The 18,308-nt window shown below is 35.7% G+C and overlaps 2 protein-coding genes across 3 annotated transcripts in view; both read left to right on the plus strand.

The window, feature by feature from the left end:
* LOC115625920 (dual specificity tyrosine-phosphorylation-regulated kinase 2) overlaps positions 1–8,476 on the plus strand; it is a 97,649-nt gene extending 89,173 nt beyond the window's left edge. For both annotated transcript variants that reach the window (XM_030521154.1, XM_030521155.1), the window contains 3 exons: positions 3,524–3,662; positions 3,722–3,893; positions 6,884–8,476. In XM_030521154.1, coding sequence (XP_030377014.1) covers positions 3,524–3,662; positions 3,722–3,893; positions 6,884–7,971 — 1,399 coding nt within the window. In that variant the 3' untranslated portion in view covers positions 7,972–8,476. The remainder of the gene's footprint in view (positions 1–3,523; positions 3,663–3,721; positions 3,894–6,883) is intronic.
* A 7,554-nt stretch (positions 8,477–16,030) lies between these two features.
* Positions 16,031–18,308, plus strand: part of LOC115625946 — a 33,708-nt gene continuing 31,430 nt past the window's right edge. The window contains exon 1 of the mRNA XM_030521182.1: positions 16,031–16,351. Coding sequence (XP_030377042.1) covers positions 16,253–16,351 — 99 coding nt within the window. The 5' untranslated portion in view covers positions 16,031–16,252. The remainder of the gene's footprint in view (positions 16,352–18,308) is intronic.

Below are 18,308 nucleotides of genomic sequence, written 5' to 3' on the forward strand. Positions count from 1 at the left end.
ACTACGGCTCTATAACAAACCAATAAGAAAATCATCAAAATGTCATAATTTCAATCGGCAAACAAAAGCGCACCTATTCGCCCATGTGTGTGTGTGTGTGCGCCGCAAACTATGCAACATTTGTTGTGTCAAAATAGCATATTATAACTGCATTATGACATGCCTATCCATCCGTCCGACCGTCCGCCTGCCTGCCTGTCCGCCCAATACCAAATCACTGAACATGAACTTGAAAATTGTTTACGTTTTTCGTCGGTTCTCCTTTATTTCGCTTTTTAATATTCCTCCCACAGTATTCAAGTTTGTTGGCAACTCGTGCCAAATTCCGTTAGTAATTTGATTGATTTGCTGTGTTCTATGCAGCGGTAGAGAATGGCGTGTGTTAAGGTTTTGGGGGCCATTTGGCATGCATTGCATTCTGTAACGAGCTACTAATGTCGACATTTATCGCGCCAACAACAATCACCAAAGGATAAACTGGAATGAACAGAAGACATTCCTGGTTTGTGCAACACACGCCCCAAATAAACAACATCAGTAACTTTTAGTTATGCCCAGCTCTGCAAATATTTCTATATAGTATGTGTTCCTGATTATAACAGTGTTCTAGACTACAAAATTCGCTTTTAAATAAATAAAAAAGCTGCGCTCTTTATAAATCATTTATATGATGAAGAGTATTCAGTAGCCCTGTTGCTTATTTGTAACACCCAGATCAAGGCTTAGAAAATGTATGATAAAATCATTATTAAAAATCTCATGCTATCAACGATCGATATGTGTAATGAGATGCTTTGTTTCTTTTATTTATTTATTCTTTTGATGATCCCAATATTTCAATATCCACTACGAACGCTATATAAGATACATTTCCAATTGTGCTGTAATATACGATATTATTGTCGAATTGTTAAATGGAATTGATGTTTTCTTTATATTATTTCAATATCTCCTAAAAAACGTAGTTCCCATTGTGCCGCAATATCGTAGTATTTTTTTCTGAATAGAATTTCTTCTGATGATACCAATATTGCAATATCTACTACAAACTCAATATAATATATAACTTTCACAGTTCCATATTATTGAATTGTTCTGAATAACATAAAAGCGACTTCTTCTGATGATGCCAATCGAAAAAATCCAAATGCAAGCTGCAATCAATATAGATTTTGTGTCTAAAGCTCTCAACAGTTCTTTCACTCTTTGTTTCTCTGCTCCCTTTTTATTTCTGCTGGCCACAGAAAAGGAAAATTTCTCACTTTAGCCATTTTGTTGCATATTTCATGGCTGAAAATTGGCAAGAGCCAATGTATTCTTTATTCCTTTACCTTGCTTTCTCATGCAAAATGAATAGAGGTTCTCCATTTTCCAAGAACTTTTATGCACCACAAAAGTGTGGAAAATTGTGTCAACGTCAGCTTTTTTTTTCAAAAACTTTAGCACCTTGCCTTAAGACCGCCTGGCAAATCAACTTTGCATTTTTACTTTGTGGTCGTGACATAAAGTTGGGAGAATTGCATTTTGGCGAATCGTGAAAGTGAAAATTGTGCTGGAAAATTGATTGGCAAGCGACACCAAACTACGAGAGTAGCTGGAACTGGATTATGCGAGTGTGATTGTTGAGATGAGAGTAGCGGCTTTGAAAGACGTTTAAATGTACTCAAGACATTAAATAAATGCCACACAATTGGCAAGATGAATGTCAAATTAATTTAATACATAAATTAATACTGCAAGTAGTTTTCTCCCTGACTTTAAGTTCTATCTGACAACTTATTTGCAACCATTCACATATCTAGTCCATTTCTCAGCCTAATATTTTTGGCAGAACCAGTTATTAGTTTGGCTTTTTGCGTTTATAGGCCATCGTTTCCATTGAGCTCTCGTATCTCGAGTCAAAGTTGTTGATAGAGGCTTGTATGATGACAAGGAAAAACTCATATTTGATAGTTGAGTCAGAGCTCAATAAATATAGTATTCCAAGCTTAGCAGATAAGCTATCAGCATAAAATATATGTGTCAAAAAGTGCGAGCATGTGGGAAAATATGGCAAAGACAAATAGCTAAAGCTGCCACACCTACAACCTATCACAGAGATCATCAATCAATATGTTAAACAAAACGACAGCCAAACAATTGACCAAACTTCGTAATGACGTAAATGGCGAAAAGTGGAGGAAGAAGAAATGTTTGCCAACCTCCCATACTCGTATACAAAATGTCTGTTGCAATGACATTGGCAAAACAGTCGTTATCAGTTAATTAATCACCAAAATTCGCAAAAATGTGAATGAAAAGACCAAAAATAGTCAAAAAGGGGGGAATTCAAAAAGCGAAGAAAAAGACAACGCCTACAAGTCAGCCAAGCACTGTACAGTGGTTAAAAATGTCATTGAGAAGAACAAATTAAGAAATATTAAAAAACAGGCATTTACTTTGAAATGCTAAATCGGGGAAGTAGGCTGTACGATAAAATATTTAAATATTCTTTTCTCTTAATTCTTTAAAAGTAAAACTGTTTTTTAAAACCACTTTTATTTATTTTTTTTTATAAAAAATCGACTAATTAATGCCTCTAATATCAATCCCTAAATATAAATTTATCACATTCCTTATTAAAGTTTTCTTTTTCGATTAATATTTTAATACATTTATAAAAAGAACTCCACTCTAAGAAAAGTGCTTTATATATAGTTATCCTAATATCTTTGAATATTTAATATTTAACTTGATCGCAAATCTTTAACTATTTTTGAATAGCGAAAGGGGCTTTTTATTCGGTAAATAAACTCTAAAACTTGTTCCAAATCTAATATTAAAATTTATATTTTCAATTTTTAATTTTATTTTTGTTTCAAAAATTTTATTTTGTCCATGTGCTGAGCAATATTTTAATACATTATTTTTAAATTTTAATATTGATTGGAATACAAAACTCTTCAGCAAATAAACAAATAATAATATAAGCAAGCCCACAACAGATCTGAGAATTGTTTTATAAAACAATTGATTAATCGATAAAAATTTCCCTATGTTTCAAAAATCTCATCATTCATTAATTTTTAATAATTCGATTACTCGATTCAATAGAATTCTCGTTTCAAAATTAATATTAAATGAATATCTCATTTAAAGTGCTGCTCATTTTTACTTCGAAACCAATCGATGTTGTTCCACTGTGAACAGCGCATTTGCAGCTCTTTTAGCCTACGTTGTTTTGAATTTTTCCTGTTGTTCATTGTAGTTGTTGTTGTTGCTGCGGTAGTTGTTTACCGTTATACACCTGAATTTGAGCACGACATGCAATGCAAATTAATTCAGTGCATGTTATTGTCGTTATTCGGTGCCTGCTTTCGGGCTTGGGGCGAGCCTTTTTCCTGTTCTTCCTCCCTGAGCGTTTCCCCTCTGAGACCGCCACTTGCTTTGTAAACAAGTTCCACTGTGGGTTGACTCATCAGAGCCATGATTAATGGAATACCTAAACGGAAACTTGACTAATTTTCTGCTCTCATCTTTGCAGTCTCAATCTCTACGAGTTGATCAAGAAGAATAACTACAATGGTTTCAGCATGAGTCTTATACGACGTTTCTGCAATTCGATTGTGAAATGCCTGCGTCTGCTCTACAAGGAGAATATCATACACTGTGATCTCAAGCCGGTAAGTAGATAGTGGAGATACTGGATAGTGGTTAGTTAATTGCCTAAATTGCATCGCAGGAAAACATCTTGCTCAAACAGCGCGGCAGCAGCTCCATCAAGGTCATCGATTTTGGCAGCTCCTGCTATGTGGATCGCAAAATCTACACTTACATACAATCGCGTTTCTATCGTTCCCCCGAGGTTATACTTGGCCTACAGTATGGCACCGCCATCGATATGTGGAGCTTGGGTAAGTTGGCTAACACACACACACACACACACAAACACACTTCTTCCTCTACATATATGTGTTGTGTGGAAATTTTAATTTAAATTGTACATCGTGGAAATTTCAATTTTGCTGTCTGGCTTATTTATTTACCAGCTTTATTTTATGTTGCCAAACGGCCTCGGGAATCACATGAGAGTGCTTTGTAGAATATACTTGTATGTATATTTATATGCATATATGAGTTTACATTTGCTAATGGCTATAGAAATCATTACAGGGCCAGTTTTGATGATGACGTACGAGCATACATTTAATTTAAATTCACTTTACAAATGCTACTTACTTTGAAAAGAAGCCAGCTGAAGGTTTTAGCGAATAAATAACATTACATTTGATTTTAGATAGCTTAAAAGAAAAAATAATTTATTAGACAAATAAGTTAGTTATATTGCGAGAAATAATTAAATGAATGAATAACTATTTTATATTATTTGAAATGACTTGGGAAAGAGGACTTCCTAAAAGTAAACATACTTAGATGAAGGCAGAGACAAAATAAATAACAGAAGTAATTTACACATTTTGGATAAAGTTAAAACCATTCTGTTGGTTACCAATCAGCATTTTATTTAAAGAAAGTTCCAGTGCTATCTTTGTAAGCAATAACAGCTGTCTATTTGATTTCAAATTTAATTTAAAGCTAAGCACTCTCCATAAACTAAAGATCAGCTGCTACAATTGATTTCTTCAAAGTATTATCAGTATAGAGCTGGTTGTTGACAAACAGCAGCTGATGAATTATTATTGGACAATAATATTTTGTAAATTACTTTTTAAAATATTTGCTTAAGAATTAACAAAATGATACTTGAAATTAGTCGTAATATCAACTGTGAGTAGAATAGGTATTAGGAAATGAGCTTAACTGCCGGATTCTTGTGCTACTAATTAATTGAAAGAAACAGCTCGCATTGTGAAAGTTAAGAGGCTCAAATCTAGCGTAATAGCTTTAGCCTATCAGCCTTTTATTAAACACAAAGTCTAGCCTTTTTTCTCCATTAGTCTACCAATCCGCACGCCATCCATATGTTTCACAGACAGTCAATGGTACGACTAATGGCACCTCCCCCGGAAATCTGTTAAGAGTCCGTGTTATTCAAACGTGTTCAACCATTTTAGCCAACCATTTCGACTTGTGCTGTGCACAGTAATTCAAGAAAATAGGGGCAGCCAGCTGGCAGCAGGCACACTTTTGTTGGAGCCACAACAACAGCAACAACAACAATAAGTAATGTTGCAACAACACCTCAAAGCTCTCACGTTCATGCACATTTAATGAGCCTTTTGTGCGACTACTCACAATATTTTCTGAACGGATATGCTTGTGGTTGTGTCGGACGAACGGAAATGGGCGCTAAAAAGGATGTGCGGATGTCTGGTGGCGCTTTGGCAAGGGAGGGAAATGGCGCTGGTCAGCGACGGCGCACCCAAAGAAAAGAGGAAGCAAAATTATTGTATACATAAACTTTAAGTGGCACTTGTTGAGTGCCACATGCCTCATGCCCCTTGCCACTTGCCAGCACCTGCTTGCCCCACTTTGTGTTTGTGTGCGGCCATCTCTTTGTTTAATTTTACTGGAGCTATACGACTATACTATACGTAACTGAACACAAGCAGCGGCCTGTTGCTGCTAATTGGAATAGTGCGTGCTATTTACACTCGACTGACTTGTACGATTCCGTCTGGGGGGCTGTTGGCGAAATGTTTTGCTTTCGACTACCGAGCAATTAGGCAGGAGCACTTGAAAACAAACAGAACAAGCAATTCAATGAGTTCCTCCATTTAGAAAGTATCACTCTGCAGTGGCAATTAAAACCGTTTATAAATTCAAGTCGTTTCTAAGCTGTTTTTTAAAAAGCGATTTAAAGGAAATTTGAACAGAAATTATTCTGAGAACATGATTGATTTGGAAAATATAATTTATAAAATGTTATTTGTAAGCAGTTCCAACAATTGCTATTCAAAAGTCTTCAATTAATTAACACATAACAATAATCCGTTTGATGAACCAGTGAAGTTTTATTTAAAAAAAACATAAGCTTTTTTAAAAAAATATAACGAATTGTTTTCAAATTATAAAAATAGCAACAATTAGATAGGTTTTATTTTTTGTATTTGAAAAACCGTTTAAATAAAATAATGCCAACAGAAAAATGAAGAAATGTTTAATTAATTTAATTAATAAATTTTATCAACAATTTGCCTCTTTTTTTGAGTTAGTTTTAATTCCACGGAAACTTTATAAAGTGAAAATAGAATACAACTAAAATAAAATCACATTTCAAAAGCAATTCTAAATTATGAATTATAATTCTTATCGAACGATTCTAATTCGATTTCGGAAAGTTTCTGCTTCCCTCTTTAAAATATTTCTCAAAATATTAATTTTAACTGCATGTAAGAAAGAAGTGAAGAAATCCATAATTTAAATTACTCTTAGAAATGGTCTTGCAGTAAAAAAAAGGATGTTAAAAAAGAGGGAGTTTTATTTCTTTCTTACTTTCTATTTCAAATATTTAAGTTGAGCCCAAATATTACACCCACATTATTAATTTATGAACTAAAGTTCTAAGTGTTTATTTAGTAGAATATTTAAGAGTAGGTTTCTATTGAAGCTATTGAAGTAAGTCTTTGATCTCAAATCAAAAACATCAGATGAGTGTAGAAAAAGCTAGGGTAACAAATTGCTGCGGTTATGCAGCAGTGGGAATTATAAAATCTGTACACAGTACTCGTATATGTTGACTAGCTACCCACCACAGACCTTCAACTGTTTGCCAAGAATGCTAATGCTCGTAATTTACGACCTTTTTCCCCACAAAAGGGCGGCAAAGTCAAGGTCAATGCGCTTGTCTGACCGCATGCTGCGGCAAAAAAATGTTTGCAGGCTGTGACTAAGTTTTAAAAATCAATATTAATTACATTCCCATCTCCCCATTTGGTTGCAGGCTGCATTCTGGCGGAACTATACACTGGTTTTCCGCTCTTTCCCGGCGAGAACGAGGTGGAACAGCTGGCCTGCATTATGGAAGTACTGGGGCAGCCACCCAAGGTGCTCATTTCGGTGGCGCGTCGTCGCCGCCTCTTCTTCGACTCGCGCGATACGCCACGTTGCATCACCAACACCAAGGGGCGCAAACGGGCGCCGGGCAGCAAGTCGCTGGCACAGATTTTGCATTGCCAGGATCGCTATTTCATAGATTTTCTGCAACGTTGTCTGGAATGGGACCCCGCGGAGCGTATGACGCCGGATGAGGCAGCCCACCATGAGTTCTTGCAGCCATCCGCCTCGAGTCGTCATCGCAGCTGCCGCATGTCCACAAGCTCCTCCAGCGGCGGCCTCAATAGCATCTCACAGAAGTCCTCCTGCTACAACTTTGCAGAGATCTCGCCCAATGCGAACGGATTGAGTGGCAACGGTGCTGTGGTTGCCTCCATAACGAGCACCACTGCGGTGAGCAATGCATCGATTACGACCACCAAGCCACGCAGTCATGCCCAGAGCTCTGGCCACCTGCCCGACATCAAGTTAAGCGTCAGCGATAAATACAACAGCATGCAGAAGGTGGCAGTGCGCTCAAAGATCACATCCTCCGTGTCCGATTTGGAATCGGTGCAGCAGTATTCATTGCACCGGATCTATGGCAACGGTGGTGGCGGCGGTGGCGGCGGCGTTGGAGGCACGCATCATGTGTCTTCGGCAGCCACGCGTAAGCATCTCAATGGTCACAGCAGCAACAACAACATCAGCAGCAGCAACAACAATAACAACAACAATAAATATGGCAGCTCCACGTTGGCGCACAACCATCACAATGTGACGCACCACAATGCCTCGACAGCGACGATTGCAACATCGACACTGAACCACCACCACCACCACCATCTGCACCATGGGGCACATGGCCTGAATGGTGTGGGCATGGGGAATGCGGCGACTGCGGCTGCAGCGGCCGTTGGAAGCGCCACAGCAGCCATGTCGCATTCCCAATCCACCGGCGATGTTTCCGATCGAGCTATCTTCGGACGTGCTTGACTCCGAGCCAGACCCACCAAGCTGGAGCTTAAGAAATGCAAACTCGTCAACATGATGGACTTTTGGAGCTAGAAGTGGCGCCCACAGCACCCGCAACAGCAACAACAACAGCGGCTCGAGCCAGGAACCAACCTGGCCAAGTACCATCAATCCCGTTACCAACAACAGCAACAACAACAGCAACAGCAGCAACACAAACAACATCACGCACTGCTCGAGCAGTCCGAAACGGAACTTGAATTGGAAATGCAGGCGAGAACCGCACGGCTAGACTAAGTACCATATAAGCTATGCGTAGATCTGTCAGTTATCTACCATTATATATATAATTATGTGTATGCATTAGTGTGTGTGTATGTGAGTGTGTATTTGTTACCCAATATGTTTGTCTACAGTAGATTGTATTTGTGCTCGAATCGTGGCTGTTGTTTGTTTGTGTAAAAAAAAAGAAGAAGAAACTCCAGATCAGCGACATGAAATGAAAATGAAAATCCCAAAACGCAAATCGCTACTCTTCCTTCATTCTTTGAATTTTGTTTGATTGATTCATTTCTTTTTAACGCTAAGCATTATCGTGCAGTATTGTCTCTAAATTATTTTATTTGCTACTGCCATAGTTAACGGTATTTATATATACTACTATATGTATTTGTATTATAAAAGTATTCAACACTTCCCTCCAGCCAATCACAAAACTGTACTATATATTAATTATATATGTATATGTACACGAATCACAGACTCAACATTGAAATTCATTTTTTGAAGTGTGCACGAAAAATATTCCATAAAGCAATGTTTCTCCAAAAAGGAAGAATCTTTTTTCATAATTTTGTGACCGACTTCTATAAGATAAAGAAACAGAAAGCAAGTCGACTATAAATACATACATATAATTTATAAATCCTTCAGATAATATTTTAAATGCATTGCAAGAATGATTTTTATTTTTTGTGCAGCTTCCTTTCATTTGTCATTTAAATACTTATATACAAGATGATCTAATTATAAAGAAAAATCAAATGCTCTATACAGCTCAAAAAGAGAGAAAGAAACAAGTTTGCATAGTTATAGGCCGATATACATACGTACATATATATAAATCGCATGCTATGCCTAACTATAGACTCGGCCAATGCAACAGTTAAAACTATAAGCCTATATAGTATGTATATATATGCGTGTATTTTGTGTTTAATGAAAACCCATAACAACGTCAGATAGCTTCCATATGTTTTGCAGCAACAGTGTCACATAAATGTAAACGTACACACTCGTATTTGTCAGTTAATTTGTTTGGCAATCAAGCAAATCAGGATATACATATACGTATAGTCCACCATTGAATTAAATCTGCAAGCCTACGAAGAAAGAAAACCCTACGAGAAAACAATAAGTTTGTACTAAGCATGAGAACAATTATTTAAATGAGAAAATACAACAAAAAACAAAAAAAAGAAGAAAACTATAAGCATATGAAACATGTCATAATTTAATGAATATACATATATTTACTAAACTGTAAACCTAATATATTATGTACATCATACACATAATTACAATTAGACATAGAAACTTTGCGATTATTGCCAATAACACAACAACAACAACAACAAATCTAAATCAACACTATAAAGAAACCGAAACTTGAATGTAATGAAAACTTTGAATATAAATAATTATGCATAATAATGCCACAAGTGTGTGTAGACAACAATTTTATGAATTCAAATATTGTACATTATCCGAAGCAACACAGCAACAACAAAAAGAACAACAACAATAACAGCAATTATTACAAATGCCAAGGGCATTTACATATTTCTCCAATGACTCGACGTCTCAGACGGTCATGGAAGAATGAAAAATATCTGCAAATTGTTTCTTGTGTACACGCGTATTTATAATCAAATTATTTTTATAGACATTACTGTAAACCAATGCAATTTTGCTCATGACTTGTGTAATGAAATATATATCGCATTACACACCCCGACTATTATATATACTATAATAGATATTTGCAATTTTTACTTTGCTTTGTCCCCCCCGTCTATGTATTATTTAAACGTTTCTTGTTAATTTTTTAACACTTCTTTGCTGCTCCAAATGCAAAAAAAAACAAAAAAAAACTTGCTTTTATGTATTTTGCATGTTTCGATCGAATTGTGAATGATGATGAATATGCAATACTTTCTTTACAAAGTGTGTTCGAATTTAAAATGTAGTTTTAAACAAAAGAAAGGAGGAAATTTACATAAAAATGGAAACGAAAATGAAAACTATAAACAAAGATATGCAAAATGTATGCAAAACAAAAAACAAAACACAACAAACTTACTTTTAAATGTAAACAAAATATATCAATTTTAAAATTATGAACCATATTAAATGTATAGAGACAAGGAAAGAAACATTAAAATAAAAACAGTCTGTAATCAATATAATTAATTTAAAAATAAAACAAAAATTATGTACTCAAAATTCAAAACTGTACCCTATTTTTTTGGTATCTTCTTGAGGAGAGTTTAGAAAGGGTTGCCCCTAAAGGCTGTTTAGTGCCGCACAATGGCGGAGAGAGTGTGCGCTTTTTACTATAGAAATTATTGGATGCCATCCATGTTAACTCTACTGGAAACTTCTAGCCACCTCTGTTTTAAAAGTTGGCTAAGCCGGGCTCTCGGGAGGAAGTTAGCGCCTTGGTTGGCAGGATGCATGCAAAAGCTTCGCTTTACGTTTAAAATATTTAAAAAATGGTTACGTGTCTAAAATTGATCTTTAAAATAATGTAACTAGAGGTCTACTTAAATGAGTCTTTTTAAATAGAAAAAAGATTTTAAATTAATCCTCATCTAAACTCATCTAAAATTCGGTTTATAGAAATTTCCGTATTTGCTTTCTTAGTGAGATGAGTTCCTGCCTTTCTCTGCTAGCCCTGTTCCTTGCTTTGTCTGAGTATCCGCCATTTTGTTGCCCTTAATGTCCTTTTTAGGCCCAGACAATGCACGCCTCCAAACAATTTATAGCTGCGTAGCTGTCGAGGAAAATGTTTCTGCACTCTTCTGTGTTCTCTACCTTTAGTTCCTGCTTCCCTATCGCGAATACTTACTCGTATAAACTTACTATATTTAAGTTATTTTGAAGCTATTTCTCTCTCGAATCGACCAAACACATTTTGCACTATTTCATGCGACAACTAATGAGTAATTATCGTCTTCATTATATGGTGTTATATCTGTCCGAAATCATCTAGTTAGCAATCAATCGAAACGGAAATGATGGTGTTGTAAAACCTAACTCATTCAAACATTCGTGCGATATTTTCCTTCCCATTCGCTCGTTCGTTGGTCTTTAATGATGATATCATTCGACACCATTCGCAGTGCCCCAAGGGCCAAGGCTGTTTAACGGTGTTTGCAGCCCTATTCATTAAAGTTTTATTTGATTTGCTTTAATTCGAGAGTGTTGCCATTTATTATGCAATTTCCGATGGCGGCAAAAAGCCAAGCAATTTTATTTACAAAAATATTTCGTTAACTTATGAATGTTGTTGTAGCTATTTTCAAAACTAGCTTTAAGCAGTCGTTTGTAACATTTAATATGCAAGTCTGCTTAATTAATAACATGGCAATAAAGCAATTGGTGGGCTACAAATTAGAGACACGACTGTACATTTTTTATTTTGATTATTTACTTATTTTCACTTTTCTTGGGAAATACTCCACGAAGAGCTTCTAATAATTGCGTGGGGTGCTGACAGACACAATTACATCTCAGCCGCGCTTCGAGAAAGTAGAATTCTAAGTATCTAGGGATCTGCCCACAGATATATATTGCGGCTCCATCCAAATGACTTAATTCGCTCTAAAAGGTGTTGAAAAGCGCAACGTTTAGCTTCTTGAATGAAAAGTAAAAGTTGCTTCCTCACACTCAGAGCCTCCAAATGGAGCCCAAGTTGATAACCAGTGGCAGAGTCTCTGCAACCTCCCAGTTTTTGTTGTTGTTGTTGTGTTTTTTTTTTATCTTCGTCATCGTCTCCCTCTCCGAGTTAAAGGTTTATTGACATGCGCTGTGGGGTCTTTGCTGTGGCTCATCCAGTCGACATTGTTGTTGTGAGCAGAGATGTGCGCTCATGATCACTTGTTATTGCTATAGCTTTCTGCTGTTACTGTTGTTGTTGTTGTTGTTGTTGCCATTGCTATTGCTTGGCAACGAAGGCCGACGTCGGTCGCCTCTGCCTTGGATGCTGCCTCTTCTGTTTCGGCTTCAGTTTTTTCTTCTACGCTTCACCTTTTTTCTCAGATGATTCGCAGCAAGGTGAAAGTCTTTCTCCCTCAAGCACATTATTTCGTTGTTGTTGTTGTTATTTGTACAGTATTTAGTGAATTTGCTTAAGATTTTATATCCATCAGCGAAAATATATAGACAAAATGGTAGTAAAAAGTGCAAAATCTTTACCAATGACCGTTTGAATGAAATAATGGAAAATAAAATTAATCCGATGCGATTCATTAGAATTGTTATTTTCATTTGCAACTAAGGCTTTTATTTTCATAATTATTTAATGTAAAAATTGTCTCAAGAACTATCAGTACCGTCGTTAGCTCGAAATCAATAATGATAATATGCTATTTATTTAAGAATAACAAGCGGAAATTCTACAGTAGAAATACTCTATTCTAAAACAAACTCCCCAAACAAATATGCGTGCAAAGCAGGAGCACAAACGAAAAAGATGAAACTCGATACTGCAATTTGTGGGCGTAGCATTGAAATAAAAATAATGTTCTTAAAATTGATCGATTTCAATGAAATGAAATGCACAATTTATTTATTTAGCTTTAAAATTGTGGACACTGTTGACAAAACTCTATAGCGGGGAAGGTAGGGGATTAGAAGAGTCTACATACAAAGTTTTATTAACATATGATCAGTCGTATCCAAAAACCAGGCGTTCATCCGTTCGGATGGACATGTCTAGATCCAAACTATAATATATAATTAATTAATATAATTAACTCCTCCCCAATATATACAAGCGTTTATTCAAGGTAGTCCTTCTGTTAAATTTGGGAATCAAAAATGAAAGGGGGCTGCTCTTCTTTTTAGTAAAAGAGAAGATAATAAAATGATAGAATTACATGAGCCATAAGTTCTATATTAATAGGGTCGAGTCGCTATTATTAGCCATTTATAATATTCCAACTAAAGTTCAGATATTTTTAAAATAATCAGATTTTGCTGATCATTGTTCACGTTTATATTACTGTTTTTTTTTTTTTTTTAGAAATTTAATTGCACCCTGATCTAGTCTCAGTAGCCATTGGAAAATCTCTGTCTCTTCAGATAAGGTCTTTAGAAACGAAAATTTCCGCTTGTGCAAACAAGCTTAGCTTTATCAAAACGCAACCTAACCCAATCAACAAATTATTGCATTTTCAGCTTTCCACAATTACTACACCAACAACTGTAACAACAGCAGCGGCAATTTTCTTGTTGCACCAATCGCTCATGCGTCAGCAAACAAAAAAAAATAAAATAAAATAAAACAAACGGACGCGCATTTCATCGCCAGCTTTCATTAATAAATTTTCACTTTCCGAAAAGCAACCTAAAATATATGTGTCAGGCCATGGCCCATTAGCTTTAACCCTCGTCCAACGCCATTCTAGACCTTAACGGTCTCTCCTCGGTGCATCTCGGATTGCGTAAGCGTGCGCATGCGCATAGGCGGATCAAATGTCTTGTTGCTAACCATGGAAGGGTCGGGAGCCACACTTCCACGTTTGGTCGAAAGATAATGGCCCTGCTGATTTGGCTGATGATGCGCCAGCAGTCTGTTGTCTGGCCCAACTGGTCATCAAGGCGTCTGTTGTCCATTGGGGGCCTTTGTTTGCCTAACTATTATTTGATGGCTTTCTTTGTTGTGTGGTGGGAAATCAGACACAATCCTAATATAAAGCTATAAATATTTTCACCTGCCTGCAACGGCCCCAGTGAACATAAATCACATGATCATTGATTGAATTGTGAGCCAAGCCAAAGGACGCTTGCAGTATAAAGATGTGTGATCAGCAATCTTAATGTTGTTTGTCTGTCCATTCCAGTTTTTCTTTTAAACGTATAAAGCACGCGTTTGGAAGCATTATTCTGATTCCCGGATTAAACATGAGCCATAATTTCAAACACAATTCGAGATAATAATGAAATTATGAAAGCTTACAACCGGCTCACATTCTAATTAAAACTGAAACGAAGAAAGCAAATTAAATGCCCTTTAAATCGTAATAAAAACTCTATAAACAAGAGACCGTCTGCTCACCTACGAGTATAATATTTGACAAACTATCGGGGTTGGGACGTCACGCAAGCTTTTATACCACACGTACAACAAAAAATGTTTGTGAATATTTAGTTATTTTCGGTTAAAAAATGTTGATAATAGCCAGTGAGGCAATATGGCTGGCTTATGACGTTTAAAAACATTATCATTAACCGAAATTTGTTGATGTTGTTGCAATAAATACGCATTTTTAATGAGGTGCTGCAAAAAAAAAGAAAATAACACATTGTTGGCAAAAGCAGCAGCACAATCATCATCAACAGCAGCAGCAGACTCAATTTTCAGAGACAACCAATATTAATCATTCACACAGCTTTCGGAAATGAGTTTGAGTGAGCAAAAAAAAAATTAAATGGTGAGTAAATAGATAGACGTACCTAAAATCTTCAATGGATGCGAAATTGTCAACCAGCTGGCTTAATTTTTTCGCACAATTTTCTTTTATATGCGCATTCTAGCATTCGACCTTTAACACAAATAGTAGGTTGGATTTATTGTTATGGCTTACAGAGAAATAGCAGCATGCATGCCGTGAATTGTACACCTTCAATTCGCTATTTGCGACACTTGGCCCACACTTCCGAGTGCGGTAATTACGTGATCCAGAGCAGATAATGTGAATACTTGTGGCATTGCATTTGATTTCCCACTTCTGGTTTGATAAAATTTCGCAATACGCGGCTGATAACAATATCGTTTGAGCAGAACACTTAAAAGAAATGGAAGCGCCAGCGCTTTCTCTCTTTCAGGTGCTGTGTTTTGCTCTTTGCTTTCTCTTTGCTGGCTGGCAAGCTAACAGAGCTGTGCCTGATCGTGAGCGACTCAAAATAATGAGTTCGCCAATCACGATAAACAAAATGAAACATATTTGAATAAAAATTGGTTAAAAAAAACCCATGTTTAGTTGACAAATATTGATAACAAATCTAGTGAAACCAAAACCACAATCAAGCTGAGAAACAGATACATAATTATTTAAAAAATTAAACATTTCATCTATGCATTTGGAAGTGAAAAAAAACAATTATAGAAATGATTTGAAAATGATAAAAATGTTGTTTCAATTGTATAACTTTTATATAAATGTTAAAAATAAACGAATATATATTTTATTTGAAAATGGCACCTGAATTAAATTAAAAAGAAAACTAAGCTTTAATTAAAATAAGAATGAGAATAGCGATTAAATGTGCGTGATTGTGAAATGCCAAAATAAAATCCATGACTTGCGTGGACGTGATAAAAAGCCGGTTCCGTGGACACGCGCACAGCTCTGCGTCTTCATGTTGCAGCAACATGTTGCTGTTGCTGTCGCTAACGTTGCTGCTTCTGCCTCAGCTCTAGCTCTTCGCAACATGCTGCTCGTCAAATCGGCAACAGCGTCTTCGGCCATTTGCACGTGCCTCTTAACGCTGTGCCTCGGTCTCGTCATTGGTGTTGTGTGGCTTTTTCGGTTTTGGCATCTTCAGTTGCGCGCTTGGCTTAAATGGTTACCAAACGTTTAATGATCTTCAGTTAAGCATCGAACTTTTACCCGACAAGTCGTGTCTGCGGCCTCAGTTTCCTGCCCTCGAGTCGCTCACAACGCACAACGAGTGAGAAACAAAAAACGTTAACGGAATATTGAAAACTGCATAATTTGCATACAACACAGAAATAGAGAAAAGTTGTGGTGGTATTGAAATTATAATGCTTGTTAACTCTTTGTCGCATTTCTGACATTTCTGGCGCGCATTGGAAATTTTTTTTACATTTCCCATCTACTCGCGTCTTTAACGCATTTGTTTTGAAAGGAAAAGTGCTGAGTTCATCGAATTCCACTGATAACATCAAACCCAAAAATTATTCAAGCAATTAACGGAAATCTTGCGCGTCGTTAACAAAAATAAAACAAAAACAACAATACTACAACAAATATTGTGATTTGGAGTGTCAACCATGAGAGTTTTATTGGCACTTTGGAGCGCCTTGTTCCTGTTTGGGGCAACAACGCATGCGCAAGGAATTATTTCACCCACTTTTGGGGTACATAATGGGGTAAGTGGCCAAGTTATAATTACAGATTATTCAAAGGTACATTACAAGTGAATTGAAGAATGATTTTTAATGAGAAAAATTTTACAAAGTTTCAAGAATTCGGTATGAATAATTAGTAAAGACAGCAAAATGTTTAAATAAAATCATCAAAATTTTAAATAATTTGAAAAATGTTAATTATTAATTATATACAATAATTTATTAAATCTTCTCATCATGTTTCTAGACACGTTCTTGTATAAAAAATACAATATGCCATGCCTTTTAAAACATAATTTGTAAATCAATTAATAATATTATCAAACTTATACGCGTGTTTAATTCATTCATTCTTTCTGTTTCAATAAAATAAATGCCACGTGACATTCTTTTAACCGAAGAATGAAACAGCGCTTGTTTAAATAAAATCATACAAGTTTAAGACAATTTCAAAAATAAAAATTCATAAAACGATATACAATAATTTTTACATTTTTGTTATCATGTTTGTAGACACGTTCTACATGTATATGCTATGCCTTTTATATATAGTTTTGTATATCAATTAATAATATTATCAAACTTATACGCGTGTTTAATTCATTCATTCTTTCTGTTTCAATAAAATAAAAGCCACGTGACATTCTTTTAACCGAGGAGATAATTAATGAAACAGACTAAACACTTGTTTAAATAAAATCATTCAAGTTTATACAAATTTTAAAAATAGACACGTTCTTGTATAGGCTTTGCCTTTGAAAATATAGTTTTGTAAATCAATTAATAATATTATCAAACTTATACGCGTGTTTAATTCATTCATTCTTTCTGTTTCAATAAAATAAAAGCGACGTGCCATTCTTTTAACCGAGGAGATAATGAATGAAACAAAATAATAGTTGATATGAAAAGCTTTAAATATTGAAACATAGAAAGGCTGAAGGCAATTCTATTCCATTATCAAACTTATACGAGTGTTTAATATGGAACTCTTTCTGTTTCAATAAAATAAAATAAAAATAATAAAATAAGCGACGTGCCATTCTTTTAACCGAAGAGATAATGAATGAAACAGAATAATAGTTGATATGAAAAGCTATTAATATGGAAGGCTTTAAATATTAAAACATAGAAAGGCTGAAAGCATTTCTATTCCATGCAAAAAACTAAATATTGGAAATGCGCGCTTTTTTTATGGACAGTTGAAGTGAAATAAAACATAGACACATTTGTCTAGCTCTTTCCTGTTTATGCTTTAATTCTTAGCACATTTGTGAAAGACAAGTTCCCAGTGCCGCCAGTTAAAAGAAAGTACTGTAGAAAGTGAGTAGAGTTGACTCAGCGACACTGCCGAGACTTGGCGCTCCACATACTCACAAAGTTTTGCATATTTTAATGAATGTGATCCAAGCAAGCAATTTGTGGCTGTTATTTGTATTAATGGAACTATTAAGACAAGCTTAGTCGATTGATTTATTGACATATTTGTACATACTTATATGAGCTAATAGACTCACAACTCATATCTGATCGATAATTTATTCTGAAGAGCGTGCCCCAAAAACCAAACAAAAGCATTGCTTCAAATATATGTCAAATATTTATTTGATAAGTGTGTTATTCAATTTGCATTTCCATTGAATGGTATGCAAATGTTTATCCATATTGGAGCTCTCATTTTTTTATTGTCCAGCTTTACAGTCTCGTTGTGTTGACGGTGTGACACAGTTTATAGTCAAAGAAAGTTGCCATTTTTTGTGTAAGTCATCAAAGTGCCATTGAATATCAAACTGCCCTACAAATTCGCAGTCATGACGTATCTGTTGGAGCTTATGATGCGGAAAAAACAGCATATTACAATGGCATTGGAATTGCGTAAAACTTAAGCCAGCCCGCATTTCAATCCTCACAAGCCGAACACTTGCATAAGACTTACCCGCTTGATTATGTTGTAGGCCTAGGCTAATGAAGTCAATAA

Source organism: Scaptodrosophila lebanonensis, unplaced genomic scaffold (genome assembly GCF_003285725.1).
Source record: "Scaptodrosophila lebanonensis strain 11010-0011.00,11010-0021.00 unplaced genomic scaffold, SlebRS2 tig00000080-arrow-pilon, whole genome shotgun sequence".
NCBI lineage: Eukaryota > Metazoa > Arthropoda > Insecta > Diptera > Drosophilidae > Scaptodrosophila > Scaptodrosophila lebanonensis.